The sequence below is a fragment of the Corapipo altera genome, unplaced genomic scaffold (genome assembly GCF_003945725.1).
Source record: "Corapipo altera isolate COAL_440 unplaced genomic scaffold, ASM394572v1 47, whole genome shotgun sequence".
Lineage (NCBI taxonomy): Eukaryota > Metazoa > Chordata > Aves > Passeriformes > Pipridae > Corapipo > Corapipo altera.
In genome coordinates this window covers 10,209,038-10,229,544 of record NW_020884897.1, presented here as the reverse complement: position 1 = coordinate 10,229,544, position 20,507 = coordinate 10,209,038, and the positions used below count along the sequence as shown (strand labels likewise).

At 47.7% G+C, this 20,507-nt stretch overlaps 2 protein-coding genes across 2 annotated transcripts in view; both read right to left on the bottom strand.

Annotated features, from left to right (window-relative positions):
- Positions 1–1,933: 1,933 nt before the first annotated feature.
- On the bottom strand, positions 1,934–11,586 carry CRYGN (crystallin gamma N). The gene is made up of 5 exons (XM_027648559.1): positions 11,369–11,586; positions 10,065–10,137; positions 9,460–9,708; positions 7,527–7,672; positions 1,934–2,139 (listed from the first exon to the last, which is right to left on the bottom strand). The coding sequence occupies exons 1-5, from the start codon at positions 11,464–11,466 to the stop codon at positions 2,004–2,006; spliced, it is 702 nt and encodes a 233-aa protein (XP_027504360.1). The 5' UTR covers positions 11,467–11,586; the 3' UTR covers positions 1,934–2,003.
- Positions 11,587–17,469: 5,883 nt separating this feature from the next.
- The window catches only part of RHEB (Ras homolog, mTORC1 binding), a 37,048-nt gene continuing 34,010 nt past the window's right edge, over positions 17,470–20,507 (bottom strand). Inside the window, exon 9 of the mRNA XM_027648426.1 lies at positions 17,470–18,511. Within this exon, the coding sequence (XP_027504227.1) occupies positions 18,419–18,511 (93 nt within the window). The 3' untranslated portion in view covers positions 17,470–18,418. The remainder of the gene's footprint in view (positions 18,512–20,507) is intronic.

The window sequence follows — 20,507 nt, the reverse complement described above, 5'->3', positions numbered from 1 at the left end:
AATAGAGTGCACTGAGCTCAGGAGCCGATTAGAGCCTTCATGAGGCAAGAGCAACGCTAATCCTGGAAGGACTCCTAAAATCTTTCGTAAGCTGCATTTAATTAAAAGAAAATGAAATACGCGAGAGTTGATGCACAAGTTGTGCATTTGTGCATCCCACTCAATGAATGAATCATTTCCCTGCCTTCTCTGACACAGAAATACCTTGCAACCCATTAAAGATATTAAATATTTTTACAGCTCCAGTGGACCACGTCACCACAAGCCACCCGGGCCAAGGCCATTGAAGTCCAGAGCTGAGCTGGTGTGACTATAGTGCTTCTGCAATGGTTTGCGTAGAGGATAACATCCAGACCACAGCCTGCCTACAAGAGGACATGATTGCCTGTATCAGTGCTAAGGCAAACATCACCCAAACTGTTGTTACATTCACAAGATAGAAATTTGTTTGTATTTTCAGACCCTCCATAATACATATACAGCATATGTGCATCTGGGACAAATCTCAATCAATGGAGCTCTAGCAATGGTACCACTTCATCATGGGAAAAGCACATCTTTCTCACACAGGCCCTGTTCTTACCAGTTGCCCCAGTCCTGCTACTGGTAGAGAGCAACAGGGAGCCAAGAACCTCTAACTGGAAAGATGAACGACAAGGTGGATGATTGTGAATTGATCAAATGGCAGCCAGATGCTACTGGGATGCAGTATGGGACCAACCAGCCCCCTGCCCTGGCACAGAGCACAGACCCTGCTCCTCCCCATCGCTCAGCAAAGGGCAGATTCCCACTGCACACCCACAGAGCAGAGCAGCCCTGAAGGCACAGGCGCCTCATGCTCCTCCAGTGTGCTGGGGACCTGTCAGCCTCACTCACATCCCTCCAAGGACTGGGGCTGGGGTTAGATCAGCAGCCTTCCCACTGGATTAACACAGAGCTTTGCAGTTCTGCCGACACCATGCCCGTGCCTGTCAGGATCCATCAGACAGCCAAGCCTTAACAGCTAATAGAGTAATGGAGTGAAAGGAACAAAATTACCCCTTTCTGAAAAAGCCAGAAAAACTCTTAGCTAAGGCTGAACACAGCTTATGATTTTACAGAAAGGAGGATACTGCACTTCTGGGGGCTTCACTGCAAGGGGAAGCAACCAGGCTTGGATGGTCCATAGCTGAAGGGGCAGAGCTGTTCCCACCCCAGTTGCCAACCATTGAATGGGGTTCAGGGCCACCGAAACAACTGGGATGAACCGGGAACACTGAAGGGGCAAAAAGATGGGAAGAGGGTTGTGCAATAAGCAGCAGTGCTGCTTTTCTTTGCTGCTGATCCCTCAAAATGTCATTATCATGTGAAAGGCTTATGAATCAGGGAGTGAAAAAGGTTGCTCAGGTTTTGTGGCTTCAGGGTTAGGTTTTTTCAATATATTTTTTAATGTGTGCTGATCTAAGGTCAAAGTAACTCAGGATGAATGATTTCTGTCACCTTTGCATCGAGACCAGCATGTCATGCTCAGACAGACCCCACGAGTCTCTTGGATCCTGCCATGATCCTCACGTGTCCTCACATGGCCTCCGACGGCTGCGCACCCGCACTCCCAACACTTGTGTGCACCAACGTGACCCCCTCCAGGCACCAGGAGTCAGCTGGGTCCATCACATGGTGGTCAGGGCAGAGGGAACATGTGTCAGACCACAAAACCGCAGAGGGAGACAAGTTCTGGCCCACCACTCCCAAATCCTCCCCATACCACTCCCAAATCCTCCCCATACCACTCCCAAATCCTCCCCATACCACTCCCAAGTCCTTTTTTTCACTGCAGAGTAAAAAAAAAGCAAATCCATAGCGTGTAAATCAAGGTTTAGAAAGGTTGCAAGTCTGTTCTCTCTTGAACTCATGTTCGTTACGGGCGAAAAAAAAGGCACTTAGAGCTGAAAGCTGGTGTTTAACAATTTATTCCACAGGCCAGTGAGAGGGGAGAGGGCGATGCTGGTGGGGTGGAAGCTCAGCTAGAAGTAGTTGACGACCCTTCTGATGGACTGGACGCTGGCACTGCGCGCCTGCCATGCGTTGAAGTTGCTGAACTCGCCACGCTCCACCACATACATGCGGCCTCGGTAGTTGGGCTCCTCGTACAGCACCCACCTGAGCAGAGAGGGAGGGTCACTTGGGTCCCAACGCTGTGGTCATGCCAAGTGCCCACGTGGAGTGGCTGCATTTAGGCACTGCAGCACCACAAACTACAGGGGTTTGATGGTGCCCAGGTCCCCAGACCCATCCTGTGCACAGAAATGCTCCCAGTGGAGGTAACTGAAGGTGCTTCCCCGTTTCCCTCAGTGTAGCCTGGCAATTATCCCCAGCCAGATTGGACCTTATACTGGATTATACCAGTGATGAAGCCTGGGAGCAGATGCTCCCCTCTTCACATTACTCTAGGAATGGATCTCTTTGAGCTTCACCATGTGCAACAGAAACAATTTAATAGCCTTTGACAGTGCTAAAGAAGGACATGAGTCCCCTCAGCCCCTGGATAACCCTCTTTTGGGCAGTAAGGAGAAATGTGCAACACTTGATGGATGTTCTGCCTCTTTGAACTGACTCATTAGCTATGATGGGAACCATATTTAGTAATTTCTCTCTTTGTTGGTAATTCTTAATGGCCTCTTTGATGCTTTCCAACAGAGAGCAGGACTTGCCTTGGTTATCTTCACTTCATCTCTGCATCCAGAATTAACCACGACTTTACCTTAGAATGCAGTCAAATAGATGAAACACTCAATAACCTTGGTGACTTTGGCTGGCCTGACTTCTTCACCTGGCTTGGCTATATCATTCCCTGTGGGGATGGCTCATGGCATGTCTTTCACTGTTTGAAGGTCTTCAAGTCAGGAGCAATTCTAGTGGCCAAGAGGGATAATTTTGCTGTTTTCCTCTCCCTTCACCCCCGCTTTAGTCACATTTGTCATGATATTAAAGTGGCCACAAGCGTCACCTCTGTCCTCTATTGAAATCTCCCAAGCTGTTTAAACCAAATTTTGCCATTGCTCTGACAGTTTTACAGTCATGTTTCCACTGTGTCATTGCTGAGCTGCTCACCTCTGCCTCTTTCCTCTCTTACCAATGTTTTTAAGGATTTTATAAGGATCTGTGCTGCTTGTCCCATCTATTGGCTCAGCAATGACAGCAGAGCAGAAATGCAATCCTCAAAACCATTTGGTTTCTGTGATCTGTCTTGCCAGGAACTCAGCAGGGACACTGGGGTTGGGACCTCCTGTATGTGGGATTTCCAGGGAGAAATCCTTCAAGTACTGGATGGGTCAAAGACTGCTGGGCCTCCAGGGTCAGACAACAGCTGGAGAACTCAGATCAGTCTGAGCCAGAGCAAAAAAGCTGGAGGCCTGGGGGGAAAAGTTGTTTATAAAACCAGCCACCCATGGGCATTATTTAAAAACAAAAAAAAAAAAGAAAGTTTAGGGTATTTAATCAAGCCAGCTTACAGATTCCCTGACATATTTGGATTTGTTTTGTGTTTCTGAGAGGACATGAGGTGGGACTGTGCTGGTCCCTTTTCCCAGCTGCCTGTGCACCACTATGGCCTGCCTGGTGCCCCTCTCCTGCCCCGGCCTGTGCCTGCACCATCGCTGCAACAGGCTTCCCACAAACCAGGAAGCATTCTTCAGCACTTTTTGCAGCCAGTTTGTACCTGAACTGGAATTACAAAGCCATCCTCAGACTTTTCCTCCGAAGTTCACTTTGCAGCACATGGAGAAGGCTGCCTGGTGCTCACGTGAGTTTGCAGCAGTTTGAGGTTGCCCTGAAGCCATGTACCCCCATCACATATCCTGATGTGCACTGGCAGAGAGTGTCCTCAGCTCCTCAGCTTAATTAAGAACAATTCATAAAATTATCCTACTTCTCTAGATACACCCCAGCATTCTTCCTAAGGCACACATGGCTTTCTTCGTTTTCTACCCCATATCTTCATCTTACACACACTTCTCCATATCTTCAGATGATTGTGGACCTCTGTGGCCATCAGCTCACTGTCCCTCCCTCATGCACTCCTGGAAAGAGCTCCCAGTCCTGTTTTCTGCATGTTTCAAACACTGCTAATGCTATTGGAGGTACTGCAAGGTGGTAGAGCAGGGATGTCCACAGGGCACTGCTGGCCCACCGGGACATGGTGGTTCTTCCAGCTTCTCTCTGCTCTAGGACAACTTTCAACAGCAGGTGGACCCTGGGGAATAGAGCAGGGGGAAAAGCAACCCCTCATAGGCACTGTCTTGCCCAAGATATATGTGTTTCTCTCCAGACACATGGTTGATGTGTCTGCACAATCACATGGAGGGAATGGGACAGGCCTTGGGGTAGATGGAAACACACTGAGTGACCTGGTGTGGTGACAAGAACCCACTGGCTTGCCCCTTTGGTTAGGGAAAGGCTGCAAAAAAAAAAAAAAAAGAGGAATAAAAGGAATAGCAGAAAGATGGGAATGAAGTGTATTGGCAGTGCAAGGTGATGAGTGAAGGATTGTATGGCTTACTTAGCTATTCCTTTATTGCCTAAAATTTACGTTCTCTGAGACCGTCAGCGAGAGAGGAAATCAAGTCAGTCAGGAGCCCAGAAAAGAAACAAAAAAAGGATGATCCTGTTCTCAAGCCCAGCATGGGAGAGCTGATGCAGGCATACAGCACACAGCCCTCAAACATCTTGGTGCTGTGTTTCATTAGCACATAAACCCAGAGGACATGGGAATAAAACACGCATGGAACGAGCTCAAACCCTATGAGCCAAAACTGGCTGCTCACACTGAAAAACAAGGAGGGGAATGCTGCAGCATCAACCTGAACCAACCAGGAGGCTTTCAGTGGGCTGGAAGTCCCTCATTCTCCATGTAGGATTCAAGCAGTGCCACAGGCAGGTATCGCCTCTGCTGAGAAATATGTGGTGTTCATTGGGCAGCAGCATTTGGGTACCTGTTCTGGTTGACATTTCACAACCTGAAGAACAACTACCAAACACTCCTAAATGCTTCAGCAGAATAAATGGTTGGTCTGCTTCCTGCAAGTTGTGTCACTGTGGTGTAGAAAAGCTCTTTTCGGGGTATTCTCTCCTGGGCCGCAAAACAAATTTAGCTTTTTTAAGCTGTTGTTTCTAAGCAGTCCTCTGTGGAGTGGCTGAGGCACAAAGGAGGACGAGATGAGCACGTCTTCATCTAAAATCAGATGATACCATATGTGATACTGGAGCTGGCTCTGCCCGTGGGAAGGGCAAAGCCACTCTCCACTCAACCTGCAACAGCTTCCGAGGAGGCGGCAACACCTCGAAACTGCTCCAAAATAGCAATCTCATTTCCAGCATGGTTTTAACAGCTTTATCATCACCCTTTCTGGCTGTGTGGGGTAACAGTTGCCAGCCCCAGAAGGGCAGCAGGGAAGGTGCTGGACACCCTCGGCCCCACCACGCACCATGCCAAAGGCAGACGTTTGTCTCCATTCCCATATTTCCAGATGATCCATCATCACTTCCCTCAGGCACGGCCGCCTCCACAAGCGCAGGCAGCAACTTTTTATCAGCACGTGACACCATCCATGGATTTTGAAAAGGAAGCAAATATTTCTGTATCCAACAGATGTCACGTTGTGGGAATTGAGGGTGAAAATCATGGATTGAGGCTGTGGCTGAAACTCCCTCTGTGTCCACTGACCCCCCGTCCTCTGCTCCACGAATGGTAGAGGATGGGTCCTGGGAAAGCTTTGCCAGGCTGTGCCCCGCATCACCTACACCTGCAGCACCTCTGGAGTCACCTGGGCTTATTTGATCCATCCAAAGGAGAAAAGTGGTGCTGTGGGGTCCCTTTCTCCTCCCTGGTCTCACTTCTCTACTGTGGTATCTTATCCATCCCTCCTGCAGCCTGGAGACAGCAGGTGCCTCTGCACTGTCCTACCTTTTAATTGACTTTACAGATATTTCCAAGCATTTACAACAACTGTCTTCCTGGGATCTGAATGTAATACTACAAACCTCAGTGAGTTTCCTCACCATGCTCCTTTCGGTGCTTTTTTTTTTCCAATTTTTTATCTCTACTCAAAGACCTTGAGAAGTCATGTAACATGTTAACACAAACAGTCCAGGATCCCACGTAAGGGAGAGCAAGCTTTGTGCTCCCGATGTATTTTGTAGGGGAAGGGGAAAATCAATCTGAAAAATTTAAGTGCTTGAAAGTTTCTGGGCAGCTTCCCAATTTCTCAAGCTCCAGGCTCTGCCACAAGGACCTGAGCAGTAAATTGGCCCTAAAGCTCTTACCAGAGTACTCACGGGCTCCCTCTTGGCTTCACAGTGTTGGTACTCAAATGCTCAGCTCTAACAGGGTCCCCAGTGGGCTTCAGCCATTTCTTCCCATTGGGAGTGGGTAGCTCTGCTCCTTAGTTTTAATGAAGTGCCACTGCCTAATCATAAGCCTGGATTTTTGGAAGAGGAGTGGTCTTGGTTGAATCAGAAAAAGGGTCCTGCAGGACACTCGCTGTCAGGGTGTCACAAGATTGGATGGCAACAACTATTCTGGAGGAAAAATGAACAGAAAGAGTCCAGCATTCCACGCTGGAGGCTGGTGAGCTGCACAATATCCAGTCCAGGACAGGTGAAGAACAATGTATCCGTGTTCCCTCCTCTGCAGAGGCTTCCCTCTGCCCCGTGCTTCCCTCTAGCCACCCTCTGCCTGGCTCTGGGAGGATGTTGTGGCATTCCCCATCTCCCAGCACACTTGCAGTAAAAATGCAATTGTCAGATAGAGGAAAAGGGAGACAGACAGATAACAACCCATCGGACAACAAGAGAAAAAAGACATTAAAAAAGACAAACACCATAGAGAATACACAAATTTCCACCGAAACAACAAGGAAAAGGCAAATCTGACATGCTTCTGAGGCTTTTAGGGGCATCTGTAGAGGCAGGAGGATGGGGCTGAGCATCAGTAACTCATCTGCAAAGTGAGTTCATGAGGCACCGAGGGTGACCAAGACCCCCACGGGGTGTCTGGGCATCACCACTGCAGTTGCCTCTGTCTTTCAGAAGCAGGATTTAATTTTAAGCCTCACTTGCGCCATCCAGGTTTCTGGTGTTGAAGCCACTTGCAAGACAAAAGCCTTGATGCACCAACTGAGCCACGCATCCACCCTCCCCAAAAGCCTCTGCACAGCTTTCAAAGTGGTATTTGGAAACATGATCAAAAATGTTAGGAAGGTATGAGGGAAGGGGAAAAGGGAGAGAGGAAGGAAAGGAAAAGGAAAAAGGATCAAGCTGCTTTTAAATGTCTTGTTCCATACACTGTAAAAAGGTGTCTTGAAGCTCCTGTAGCTTGTGTTTAGCTGCCACTCTTTGAAGCAGCTCTCAGTGGTTGGGCACCAAAATTCACCTTAATGCCCACTTTTAGGCTTTCTCCAAGCCCCCTCACTCCCTAGAGTGCTGGGCACAGGGTGTGGGGGGCAGGGAGCACAGCAGGGCTGCTGGCCACGACACGAGCAATTACTTACGCGCCATCGCCGTACACTTTGAGGGCATTGATGCAGGTCTTGTCCCAGCCTTGTCCCTGCAGGAAGGAGCAATCTTCCGTCAACTCCAGGCTGGGACCCCTAAAGTGGCTCCCCTCAAATATCTCGATCCTGTAATGCTCGCCATGCTGGGGACAAAGGGATTTGAGTCAACAGTAACACAAAAAAAAAGCAACAATTTATTTCTCCGGTTTTTATAAGACAAAGATGAAGATGGAAGGGTGCTTTGGAAGGGGAATGTGAAGAGCAGTCCAAGACCACTGGTGCCAGCATGCACAGAGCACGCACAAACTTGTGCTGCCTCCCAGCACACCAACCAGGAAAGCTGCCAAAAATCCCTCTCCCCTGCACCCCACTGCACCTTGCTGCAGCTGCCGTGGACACATGCAAACACATCACTCATGGGGTGCATATACTCAGGCACATGTAGCCCCTCTTCCATACGCAGATCCACCCCCCCCATCCCACAAACCCTTCATCCCAAATACAGCATCAGCTGCAGACCTGACTCTCTGTGCACCCACACAGCAAAAAAAGATACATATCCGGAGTGTACAAAGATGCTGGACTATTCCCCTAAATTAATTCATGTTGCCTCCAGTTCCATGTGTAGCTGCTGTTCCTGATGGGAGATGTGGTGCCTTTCTTTGAGGAAAATGAAAACAGGGAGAAGAAAAGGAAACTTTCCCAGCATCGTCGTTGCTGTGTGAGCCCTTGATGGTGACACAACACAAATTACACCGGGGAGATCTCTGCAGCCTACGGCAGAGCTATGTGGGACAGGCCGAGCTGAAAAGATATTTTTAAGCCAAATTCAAAGAATACCTAAATGCATTTTTCAAATAAACAACGTCAGTGCACAAGAAGGCCGGGCTGCGATGCCAAACTCCACAGCAGGCAGCCACTGGCAGCAGCCGAGTGGATACCGTGCCTGAGCAAACATTCCTCCGGGAATCCGTGCTGCAGAAATGCCTCAAAGCACTTGCTGGCATCTTACAGGGAAAACCTTGGGCCCGGGAAGGAGGAGCACATCCTTGTGCTGGCTGAGGTCCGGGGCCTGGGGCAGAGCACCCCTCCATGTACAGACCATGGAGGTGCTTTGGGAATGATGTTACAGAGCTGAAACAGACCCACTGTTGTGTGAAAAGCAGCTTCAGGGCCAGTGAGAAAGCTCACCAGCTCCAAGAAGGCTCACCATTGCCCTGGGGGTCTTCAGTGATAGGACAGTCAATGGAAAGACCCAACCCAGATTCATTTTTCTTTGTCACCTTTTAATCTTCCCAATTAAACTTTCCTCTCGACTGTGCTTTTAAAAGCTTCATTATGGGAGGGGAAAATAATGGTTTACTTTAGGATTACTGGGGTGGGGTTTGCAACAGCAGAGAATTCAGCTAGAATTTGCTAGGATCAGCCAGCTGCCCTATAGGTCCAGTTCAGAGAGAAAGCCCTCAGGCTGCCCACTCCCCCTCCGCATCCCTGGGGAGCCCAGGCTGCCACGGCTTAAACTTGCCTTGGGCAATGAATCTCCTACTGGATTCCCTGGCGCATATTTCATAGCAGCTTGCATTAAAAAGGGAAAGCACTTGGTACTAGTAGGACCTTGCCATCTCATCTGGAAAACCACGGGAATATCTCATCCCATTAAAGGCACTGCGCTTCACTGTGGGAGGAAGAAGTACTTTCCTCCTGTCTGGGGACAGGGGCAACCGTGTCTCGGCTTTGCGGTCTTTGCAGAGCACTCCAGGATGGGACAAACCTTCCCCAGGAAACCATTTCCTTCCCGACAGGACACACTATTTCTAAAGAACACAGGTTTTCATGACGCTTATTCACAGGGTTCCCGTGACCAGGAGAAATAAAACCCAACGGTGCTCCGGCTGGGAGAGCCAAACGCCGCCAGCAGCTTCCAACTCACCATCCCAACGGGCCGGCAGGAGCCCAGGTGGTCACTGCGTCCATTCCAGCGATAGAAATCAGGATACTCTCCGTGCTCCAGGATGTACTGCTGCCCTCGGAAGTCGGGGTGGTCGAAGCAGACCCAAGCTCCGCTCTGGACGCAGATGGAGTTGACCCGGTTGAGGAAACCTTGCTCCTGGAAGCTGTTGCAGCTGCCACAGACGTCCAGCTTCCTGCCCGTGAAGCATTTGCCTTCGTAGAAAGTGATCTGGGGGGAGGGAGGAGAACGGGCCCGTGGTGAGGAGCAGCGGCACGGCCGGACCCCCATTCCGAGCAGATGGGAATCTCTCGCAGCTGCATCATTTCAGGGTGGTTTGGGTTATTTTAGCTGCTTTCCAGCACAAGGAGCACAACATCACTGGCATTTTTTCCTAAGAACCGCATTTGTTTTTCTGGGAACGCAGCGCATCCCGCGTTTACGACGCTTCTCGCCGCCTCGTGCTCTGTCGCACATATTTCCAGCAGGAATGTTTAAACAGGAAACTTGGCTCCCAAAACGCAGCTCCTTCTGCCGCGCCCCTCCCCACCCCTGCTCCCGAATTTGCTCCCGGTATCATCACTCACGTCGCGTGTGCCGGGTCCATTATCCTCATCAGGGCCTCCAACCTGGAGGGCGCTCGGGCTCCCGGGCCCCAGGCTGAAAGGGAAGCGGTTGGGTCGTTACTTACTTTTCCTGAGTATTGGGACATTTTCTGCTGGCTGTTATCCAAGACCAAGAGCGGGAGCCAGACCAAAAGCGGGATGGACAGGACATTGGACACCCCACTATATAGGGGCCGGCGGGGGGGGGGCCGGGCCAGGGCTGGTGTCGTGAGGGCTTTTTAACAAAGCCGCGGGAACCGGGGGCTTTGCGCTTTCCTGCTTCGTAGGCAGAACCGCCGGTGACGGGGCCTGCTGAGTCCGGGGTTTTGATTTTGGGCAGATGATCTGACAAAAGATTTGCTTGGCAGGGCTTTGGTCGATTAGCAGTGCACATTTACCGCTCCTTTTTGGAGGACTTCTTTTTTTTTTTTTTTTGGTTGGTTGTTTTTTTCCCTCCTTTTTTTACTTTTTCTTAGAGCAGATGACAAGTAAGCAAGGGAACAGCAGCATCTGTCTAAGAGTGGTGCATAATTCTTCTGTGTTAGGTTTGCTGCCTTTTACTATCAGGCTGCTGCTTTTTTCCAGCTTCTTCCCACCTACTACAGCATGGCAGCCAAGAGAGGGCATCCTTGGAAGACTCCTCACCAATGCACACTGCACTACATCCATCAAACCAATGGTTTCTCATTCAAACATCTTTAAATGGCATCTCTGAAAGCCAAGGACCTGATTTCCTCCAAAGCACAAATGCTGGGCTCACAAACCCACTGATGGTATTCAGAAACATCATTTTTAGGAATGTTTTGATCCTCCAGCACTGAAGCCCTGACTCACAGCTGTAAATCAGGATTAGAGGGACTTTTTGACCATAAAGTTACTGTAACAAAGTGACTTATATTGCAGCTATATGGGACCATAAAGTCCTTGTCTGTGTTATAAGAACATCCAGAGATTTTAATTGTTTTATTCTCAGGACAAATTAATAAGCAAAGGAAACCCCCAGCCCATAAACCTCATCATTTTATATTAACAAGCCAGGCTACAAAGAGGTGAAGGCAAGTGCATTGGGGTTACCCATGGACCAGCATTCAGAGATGTACCAGGTCTTAAAAGACTTGTCTTTTATGCTACTTAATAGCTCTGGAAGAGACTTCACACATAGCTCCTGCTCATCAAATCCTCCTCTTCCTCACCCACTGGGCCCTCACCATCTCCCCCCTTATCCTGGACTAGCAGGCACGCGCTTCAAATCCGAACCCTAAACCCTGGCAGGTCCAAGTGCTCACATGTGCCAGCAGCCTCGCCCGGCAGCCCCGCTCTGCTGCCTTGGTTCACCACTTTGCTTCAAGATTAAAGACCGTTCCTGAAGAAAGGATGTCATCATTAGGGCTTAGACGCACGCCGCCCTTTCAATTAAGATGTAGAAGTTAATAAGCGCGTGTGCGCGCACACGTAGGCTGAGCTGGAGGATGTCAGTTGACTGGGATGCGCTGGAGGAGGAAAGAGGGAGGTGGCACATTGCGCTGGGAGAAGAAACACATTCTTCAGCTGACGCAGGTGAACCTGCCCCGGCATCGCAGAAACACGGCTTGCGTTTATATGTTCTGAGGGGCTGCAGGAAAGAATGAAAAAAGCCTCATCTAATTAAAAAAAAAAAAACCAACCTACCCAAACCCTCACTGAAGTGCCGGTGCTAATTTTAAGGTGTTAAATTAATCACCAGATGATGCAGAGGAAAGCAACAGTGCACGGAAAGTCCCACTTGGAAGAGTGGCAGCCAGGGCTGGAGGGCACTAGTGGTGTTCCCCAAAACCAACCCTTCCCTGTGGCTTTGCACCCAGTGCCCTGGGAGGGAAGGAGACGTGTCCCTCTTCTGAGCCACGGCAGGGAACATGAGGAGGACGAGGTGGCACCGTCACTGGCACTGGGATCCAGCTCTGCATCCACTGGGGTCATAACAGCCCAGTGCTCTTTGCATTGGCCATGAGAGGGAGACCCACAGCATCCACAGCAAACTGGCCCTAAAGTACCCAGGAAAGCAAGTATTACCTCAGGAGGAGTTTTTTATGGAACCACAAAAGCCTGGTTTCCTCTGGCTCTGTCTCATGATGGGATTTTCCTGTTTCTCCTAAGGTATGAGATTTAATTAAATGTGCAGAAGCTTGATGAATGTGAGACTTGTGCCCAGCTGTCAGATTTGTTAGAAGTTGTCCAACAGGCTCAAAAGCTATTTTAGGAGAGATGGAAAGAGGATGAGACAACTTTATTCTCATTTCGTTGAGAAACCATGTTAAAGATATGAAATAACAAAGGACCCATCTTTACAAAAAAAGGAAAATATTAGAGGAAAAAAGAATATGGAAGAATGGCAAATGGTAATTCTTGGACAAACCCCCTTAATTCCTTGCCAAAGATGGAAAGGCTGCCAAGGAAAGAGAGGAAAGAGCAGCCTGAGGAGCCTTTGGCCACTGGCAGCCTTTCAGGCACATGATGCTGGGGCAGACAATTTGCTCTAGGCCAGAGCCAGGGGGTTGAAAGGGTGTGACTCCTGAAGGTAAATCTTTGGGAGTGACCTCTCTAATGTGAACAGGAATATTCCTTGTCAGAGGCTTAGCAGGATTAGCATTCTGCTCAGAAGTACCCACTGTGGCAGGTACAACACCCCGCAAATAACAATTAAGGGAGCAGCAGCCAAGGAGTTGCTCCACGTCCTCTGGAAGGGTCACCCTTCAGCTTCTGGAGGAGCCTGTAGTATTTGCAAAGCAGTGTAAAACCCAGTGCAGAAAATCCTTATCTCAGGGCTTTCAAAATGCCACCTTGCCTAAAAAAGCTCATGGATTTTTCACCTACCTCAGTACGAGATACTTACGTAGATATGTAACAACCATGGGTCTTGCTCCTTCCCACAGATAATTTTTTGGCTTGCTGCTGGGAATAATGAGCACATCTCGTGGGCCTCTTCAGAGCAGCAACAGACCTCCCAGTGAGAAACCATCCTTATGACTCAAGGGAGAGTGTCTATGTGAAATCCACTTTGCTCAATGAAGCCCACCTCAGACCAGTTGGCAAAGTACTGATTTCTGCTGGTGATTAACCCATTCCCAGTGCCTCAGTACACCATGTGCTGCCTCCCAGACCTGCTGGGGAGGCTGGTTACACTGACTGCAGAACATCCTGCAAAACGTTCAACCCACCCCCTCACTGGCAGAATACAATCACCTGTTGCTAGAAATGGGAATCAGCTGCCAGGCAATTGTTTTTGTGTTCAGTATGTTATCTTAATCGTGGATGCACTAAGACACAGTCTCTGCAATATCTCTGCCAAGAGTGGCCATCTCACACCCTGACCCACCACCCACCCCTCGTGCCACGCAACACCTCATGTCACCCATGTGGAGTCCAGACTCCAGGAAACCTCCCCAGACTGAGGAAACCCTGTCACAGAATCATAGTTCAGATCTGGCCAGGTTCCTGCTAGGAAAATAACTTCTCATCTTGGAGATGGGACCTGCTGGTCAGGTTTAGCCAATTAAAGAGATGGATATTGGAAAAAATCTAAAAAGCTTTTAGTGCCTTAGAGTGTCTAGGGATCAGTGTTAGTGCAGCTCATTGCACAACCCAGCATCTGACTGAGGTGAGACTTGGACTTCATTTTGGAAAGCATCAGAAAGCCGGGGTTTGGGGGGTGATATCCTTTCAGTTTTCATTGTATTTCAAGAAGGAAAAGTTTCAGTAGGGAAACAGGACACCTAAGGAAAAGCTGAATGCTGAGAACACCCATCACCCAGACTAGCTCAGCCACATTTCCACATGTCAGTAGCGAGCTGAAGGATCTGCGCAAAGGTTCTTGCCCCCCCTTCCCCAGGTGTCTAAGAGGAGCAATTTTGACCTTATCAGCTGAGGCTGTGAAGATGAGTCAGTATTAGCGAAATGCTCTGAAGATGAGCAGTCCTGATTACATAAGGACTAATCAGAACCTGTTGATTTCTCCTTCTGGAGAGGCTCTGGCTCAGCAGTGCTAATTAGCAGGGTAAGCCCAGCAAGCCCGGGCACGTCGTCGTCACCACCTGCGCCGCGCTGGCACAGCAGCCTGTGACATCTGCAGCAGCACCAATTCTTCAGCAACAAAGGTGTAGGACTATACATGTCTTTTTGAAAAAGGTGAAGACACAAAAATGTGCACCATGCCAAAGGCTGCCCTTCTTGTTTCAGGCTGCTGCCCATCTCACACTTCGAAGGGAAGTGCTGCAGGTTGGGGTACAGCCAGCTGGGTGTTCTATGCCCACCTGTGCCAGAGACATGGGCAACTACAAAAGTTGTCCTTGATCACTGCCAGGGTGCAAGTCTGGACACAGAAACTTCTCCATTCAAAGAAATCAAAATAGAGAAAGGCTGAAGCTTCCACTGCTACCTCCTGTGCTGAGAGAAATTGCTCAGCAGAGTCTGATTTCAGCCCATGCTGCTCTGCCCTGGTCCACATATGCAGTACAGCTACTGAAGACATATGGGAGCAGTAAAAACACTTTTCCAGTTCTTTTCTTCTCCAGTGTGCTCTCACCAACACTTTACAGAAGCTGGAAGCAGCACTGTGCAGAAGACTCCACAGACCCACAGCAGAACTGCCCCCAGCATTCCCCATCGTGGAGTTAATCAGGCAGTGACAAAATTCACTATGCACAGAAACAACAGGAAAAAGAAAGCTCATGTATCCACCTTGTGTCTGCAATCCATCCTCCCCTTGCTGAGCTCACCTGCCCCACTGCTTTCCTTGTCCTCAGCATTCCATGCACAGCAGGCTGGGAGATGGGCAGCTCAGGCTCGGGGACCCAGGATTATTCACACAGCAAAGCAAGGAGTTGGACAGGAGCACAAACAAGGCACGAGTCATTTCCAGACCAGCACATTTTAAATCACACAAGTCAATGAGAATTTAACTCAACTTACAGTAGTTAAATCTTCACATAATCAGAGAGTGGTTGAGGTCGGCAGGGACCTCTGGAGGTCACCTGGTCCAACCTCCTGCCCAAGCAGGGGCACCTAGAGCTGTTTCTTCAGGACCATGTCCAGGGAACTTTTGAGTATCTCCAAGGTGGGAGACTAGTGGACAGTGCTTGGTCACTCCCACAGCAAAAAAATTTTGCTTGTTTCCTCAACAGCAAAAGAATCTTTGCACTTTCACCTTTGGCAGTGATCATCCCTTAAGAATAAGGCTGGGTCCTGTTCAGTGTATATAATTTTTTTTTCTAGCCTGGACCAGAGAACTTATTTCCTCTGTGACTTACCTTTTCATCTGTGCACCATTTATCACAATCCTCCAGAAGCCTCCAAAAGATCAGGGCAGGTGCCAGGCAGGGCTGCATAAATTCGTCAACTCCAGGCAAGCAGCAGTTTGCTGGATATCAATTTCTTGCTTCTGTACTCAACAGGGCTTCCAGGACTTCCCACCACCCCACCTCAGGGCTCTCACAGTGAAGAACCCAACTCGTGCCAGCTCAGTGTAAGGAAGCAGGAGGCTGCCCCAGCCTCTATCAGACTCCAGCTGCTGGAAGGTGCCATCCAAAGAAGCCAGCTGAAATCTCTGTACAGCAAAGGATGAGTAGTTCACTGACCACACTTCACTACACGTTTCAGCAGAACTGCAAGACTATTGCACATGGTTGGTCTTTAGATCTTATTAGCAGAGAAAGGCTTGGACAAGTGGAATAATTCAAATTTTTTTACCGGATGAACCAGCAACAGGAGGAAGGGAACAACCTATGTGGATGAATTCAATTCTTCAGCAATTATGGAAAATGCAATGGAAGTACTTCCCTCTCAGTGCCAAGTACACAAATTGTTTGGGTTGGAAGGGACCCAAAAGGTCATTCAGTTCCAACCTCCCTGCCCTGGGCAGGGACACCTTCCTCTAGACCAGGTTGCTCCGGAGCTGGCTTTGAACACTTACAGGGATGAGGCATCCACAGCTTCTCTGCGCAACCTGTGCCAGTATCTCACCACTCCCACAGTAAAGAATTTCTTCTAACAGTTATTCTAAACCTACTCTCAGTCTGAAGCCATTCCTCCTTGTCCCATCACTACACACCCTTGTAAAAAGTCCCTTCCAAGTCCTGGAAGCTCCCACTGCAAATCATCCAGAGAACCTGCACTTGCCTTTAAGCCTTTCTGAAAAGCCTCACCCTGGAAGGCAGGACCTCGGTTATCCCAGGACTATCAAGCTGCATTTGTCCTCATCCATCTGCCTTCAAGTCTTAGCAGCTGGCACACCTCATGCCCCAGTGCAGCAGCTATTTCGGGCTTTAAACTGATTGCCAGTACCCATGCAGCCAGTGTTTTACAAAAAAATTTGAGTAAATGTGGTCACTGAGGTTTGTGCCATTTCAGAACTTCCACCCTGTGATCCAGACCACATGACATTGTGTCCGTGATGCGATGCCACAGGCTCTGATGATGCAACAAGTCATCCATCACCCCACAGTGATCAGGCAGTGAAGGGTAACACCCCACAGACACAGACACACACTGCTCTGTGCTCCACACATCATTCCTGCCTCCACAGTGGCTTCACCATCAGCCAAACGACCCTCCTTCCAGTGCTGCAGGGTCTTGCAAAGAAAATGGCCCCAGCCCAGTCTGGATCCAAAATGAAGGCACGGACTGGTTTCCCTGATTGAGCACTCCGACGTTGTTGAACTCCAGCAATCCATCATGTATGACAACCATCCAGCTACTGAACCTGCACTTGGCACAGGGTATGAAAATGCATGTAACAGGAACTTTGGGGAATATCCTAAATGGAGATAAAAAGAGCAACGTTTTTTTTCAACAGGAAGCCAGTTAATGTCATGATAACCAAAGAAAACACCAAGTTTTACTGCATACACTGCTAACTGAGAGGTTTAGACCATTTTCTATTTAATATGAGGGAACAACTGCGCAAAGAAAATAAAGAAACAAGATGCTGAACTTGCATCTCTTAGGACAGACCAGAATGCAACAGCTAACTAACTCTGCTTGTCAAAACATTGCAAGTTTCCCCTCCATTTTTCTCCTGCCAGAAATTAAGTTTTCAGATGGACACAAAAATGCATGAGAAACACTTCATTTAATTAGCTGTTCCCCAGACCAGCCCTGTTTGTTTTTACTGTTTTGGGGTTTGTTTTGCTTTTCAATACCAAGTAGCTCAACCGCACATTTTTTAAATATATAGTTGAAGTACTTTGTTTCCAGACTTGAGAGATCAAGGCTTGTTTAAGCCTCTAGTCCAAAAGCCAAGGAGCTGGTCAGGGAAAGCTGCACGGGGCTGTGCCAGGTGCCAGGAGACCGCTCACCTCCACCAGTGCCACGCAGATGCAGAAGCAGAGAAACGCACGACAAACAGCCCACATCAGTTTGTTCAGGACGTGCAATTTATTTTAAATGACATTTTTTTTTGTTCTCTTAACAAGTCTACGCTTGTGACCTGGATAAATCCACTCCATCCTGACAGCGTTCCCAGTTACAAGTCCAGGTGAACAGTCCACAGCACGGGGTCCGCCGGCCCCTTCCTCGGGACACCCGTGCACCCTCCACTCAACAGGTACAGAGGAAAAACACAGAGCAGGTTTGTCTGACTGAAACCCCTTCCAAAAAAAAAAAAAGCTGTCACTCATCTCTCCTTCCCGTGAACGGGCACAAAGCAAAGCTGAGCTCCTTGGCCAGCCTGGAGTTCCAGTAGCAAAAAATGTTTGGGATCACTCGCAAACAACTTCCCAAGCAATAGTCAAACAATCCATTGGCTCCAAGGATCTCTCACGCCTCCTCTTAAGGTCAGCAGGTGAACATTTTTCACAAAGAAAAAAAAATAAAATAAAATTAAAAAAAAAAAAAAAGTTGATATGGAGTAATCAACGAAAAATTATAAACAGAACATTTAAGGTTTGCAGCTATTTTATTTACAAGTATACATTTAACACAAAGAAACACTGATATCCAAGCCTAGTTAATAGTAGTGTAACAATATGCATCATTTTGATGATTATTCTAACCAACAAACTACACTGAAAAATTAATGCCAGTAAAATTCTTGGTCATAATATTAAGAAATACAATATATAAATTGAAAATATGATTGCTTAAAATTTGAAAATGGAAGTGAAGCCATTTGCACAGGAGTCAGAGTTTAACATAATCTGAAGGGAAAGGCTCCAAACCAACTGTTTATCTTTCAGGTTAACAGAAGAAAAAAAAAATAAAATTAAAAAAAAAAAAAAGAAGCATAGTTTATCTTTAAAGATAATGGGCAGTTTTGCTTCTTCAGGTAGAATGTATTCCCAGTGTTTTCAGGTTCTGCAGTGGAATTACATTACTGAGCATGAAGACTTCCCTTGTGAAGCTGCCCCATCAATTTTTTCTGCCTCCAAAATTATCCTCTTAAAAACATCAACGGCAGTCTGCAAAGAGAGAGCACACCATTAGGAGGGAAGAAGAAACTGCCTACTTACTGAAAAAATAATTAAAAATATGTTAGCAGTTTTACTGGCTACATCAGCAGATAAATGCACATCCAATGCTCAGTCCGAAAGCAAAGAGGGAAAATAACGGTAATTTCCATTCCAAATGAAAAGTGTAAACCCCTGTTCCACAGCAATCCTCAACTGGTTTCTGTCACAGCAGGGAGGGCAGGTACAAAGTGAGCCAGACTCACAACAGAGCTAATAACCTGTAATTCACTTTATTTTGCATAGTGAGCTTGCACTGAATGACTGAGAGCACGGAAGATCTTGATGCTGTGCTGCTCCGGAGAATAAGCCAATTCATTTCCTCTCAGTAATCTTTAAGATACCGAGTAATTACAGAAGGCAGCAGATTTTTCAGCTCTCAACACTGACTTTGCACAGCCCAGAATGAGGGGTATTTTTAATATTCTTGATTTTTCTCATCTTCCCTATAGGTAAGATCAGTATTAGACATGGTGCAGGAACATGAGGGGAAAACACAAATATTAAGCAATATCCTTTGATTAAGCCCTTCTGAGAGAAAGGGGGTTTATATTTTAAACAGCCTGCACTGTACAATTAGTGCTTCAGTGTTTGAATCTTCGACTTGGAAACATTCTCAAGATCATCTCAGACGTGTCATTTCATCTAACTTTCAGTCACCCATTTCAGGAATTCCAAGCACAGGAAAATATATTCATTATATAAAAGCAGTTGCAGTACGAAAGAGGATAAAAAGGGGGTTTTGTGGTTTTAATCAGCAGGCTGAAGAGCACTTGGTGATTTATGACTATGTATTCTGATCTAACACATGTTTTTCCACCTCCACAAGACATAATTCTCAACTGGATCACTTCCAAATTAATCCCATTGACTGAATCCCCACAACAGACTTAACAAGATTAGACTGAATGTTAAAGTTTCCCATATTTATACTGTTTGTGCACAGTACGATCTCTGGAACTATTTAAAATACTTCACCAGCTGGAAATAGAGTATTCCTCCATATAATGCAGCTTCCTGCAATCCCAACAGGACCTGACAGAAGTGGCTCATTTGTTCAGTAATGATACAACATTTCCTGGGCAAATTAGACTCTAGAAGAACAGTGCACTGCAGTTGCTATCAAACTAGTTTCACTAATGAAGAGTTTCCCTTAATCAAAAGTTGGTGACACACTGATTTACAAATATACTGCACCACTGTTGCCTTGGAGGCGAAATTTTCAATGGTTTCATTTCAGTGCACAAGTTCTTCATGCCCACGTTTCACAGCACCCATTAAAAAACCTCCACAGCTTACTCTGTCAACCAAGAAGCTGCACATTCCCTGTCAAAGATGTGCTGTTTGAAGCACTAGGATGTAGGAGTTCACGGGGTTTGTTAATTCATTTCACAGAAAATACATATTCACTGGGAAGGTTTAGTCGCTGTCCCACAGTTAACGCTTTAGAATTTGTAATCCAGCTCAAATCTGCTGATGAATTTTAGACCGAGCCCTTAAACAACACAGGAAGCTGTGTTTTGTGACAAGGAATAAAGAACACAGCCAGACTTTATATGCATCTGCCTCCATATGTTCCGATTATGGAATGTGGGTCACACCTAGCCCACAGAAAGCCATCTGGCTTCCTTCTACCTTTCTGCCCCTGAGGAAACAAAATCCATGTCAGCCTGGGCAACACCTGCTGCCTGGGGAGCTCAGCACCGTGCAGGAGACACCAGAGACTCAGCTGCTGCTGCAGATGTGCCCCTCGGTGGGAGCAGGACAGACAGCTCGGGATGTGGAATTCTCTGCACGAGCAGGGAGTCAGGAATGTGCTGCCAGGAGCCAGCAGGAAGGTGCAAGCACCCAAATCCAGCCCACAGCTGCCAGAGTCATCCTTTGGCAACTGTTTTATTATTTCAAAGAGGAAACTCTCAACTGCTCATACTACTGGTTTATCCTGGCA

Bases quoted from the DNA above. Each gene is read 5' to 3' on its own strand.
- CRYGN (XM_027648559.1), bottom strand. From the start codon at position 11,466: ATGATGACATCCTTTCTTCAGGAACGGTCTTTAATCTTGAAGCAAAGT. The intron at 7,673-9,459 runs GTGAGTTGGAAG...CTTTGTCCCCAG, and splicing joins CCTGCCGGCCCGTTGGGATG to CATGGCGAGCATTACAGGAT. The intron at 2,140-7,526 runs GTAAGTAATTGC...CTCTCTGCTCAG, and splicing joins AAAGTGTACGGCGATGGCGC to GTGGGTGCTGTACGAGGAGC.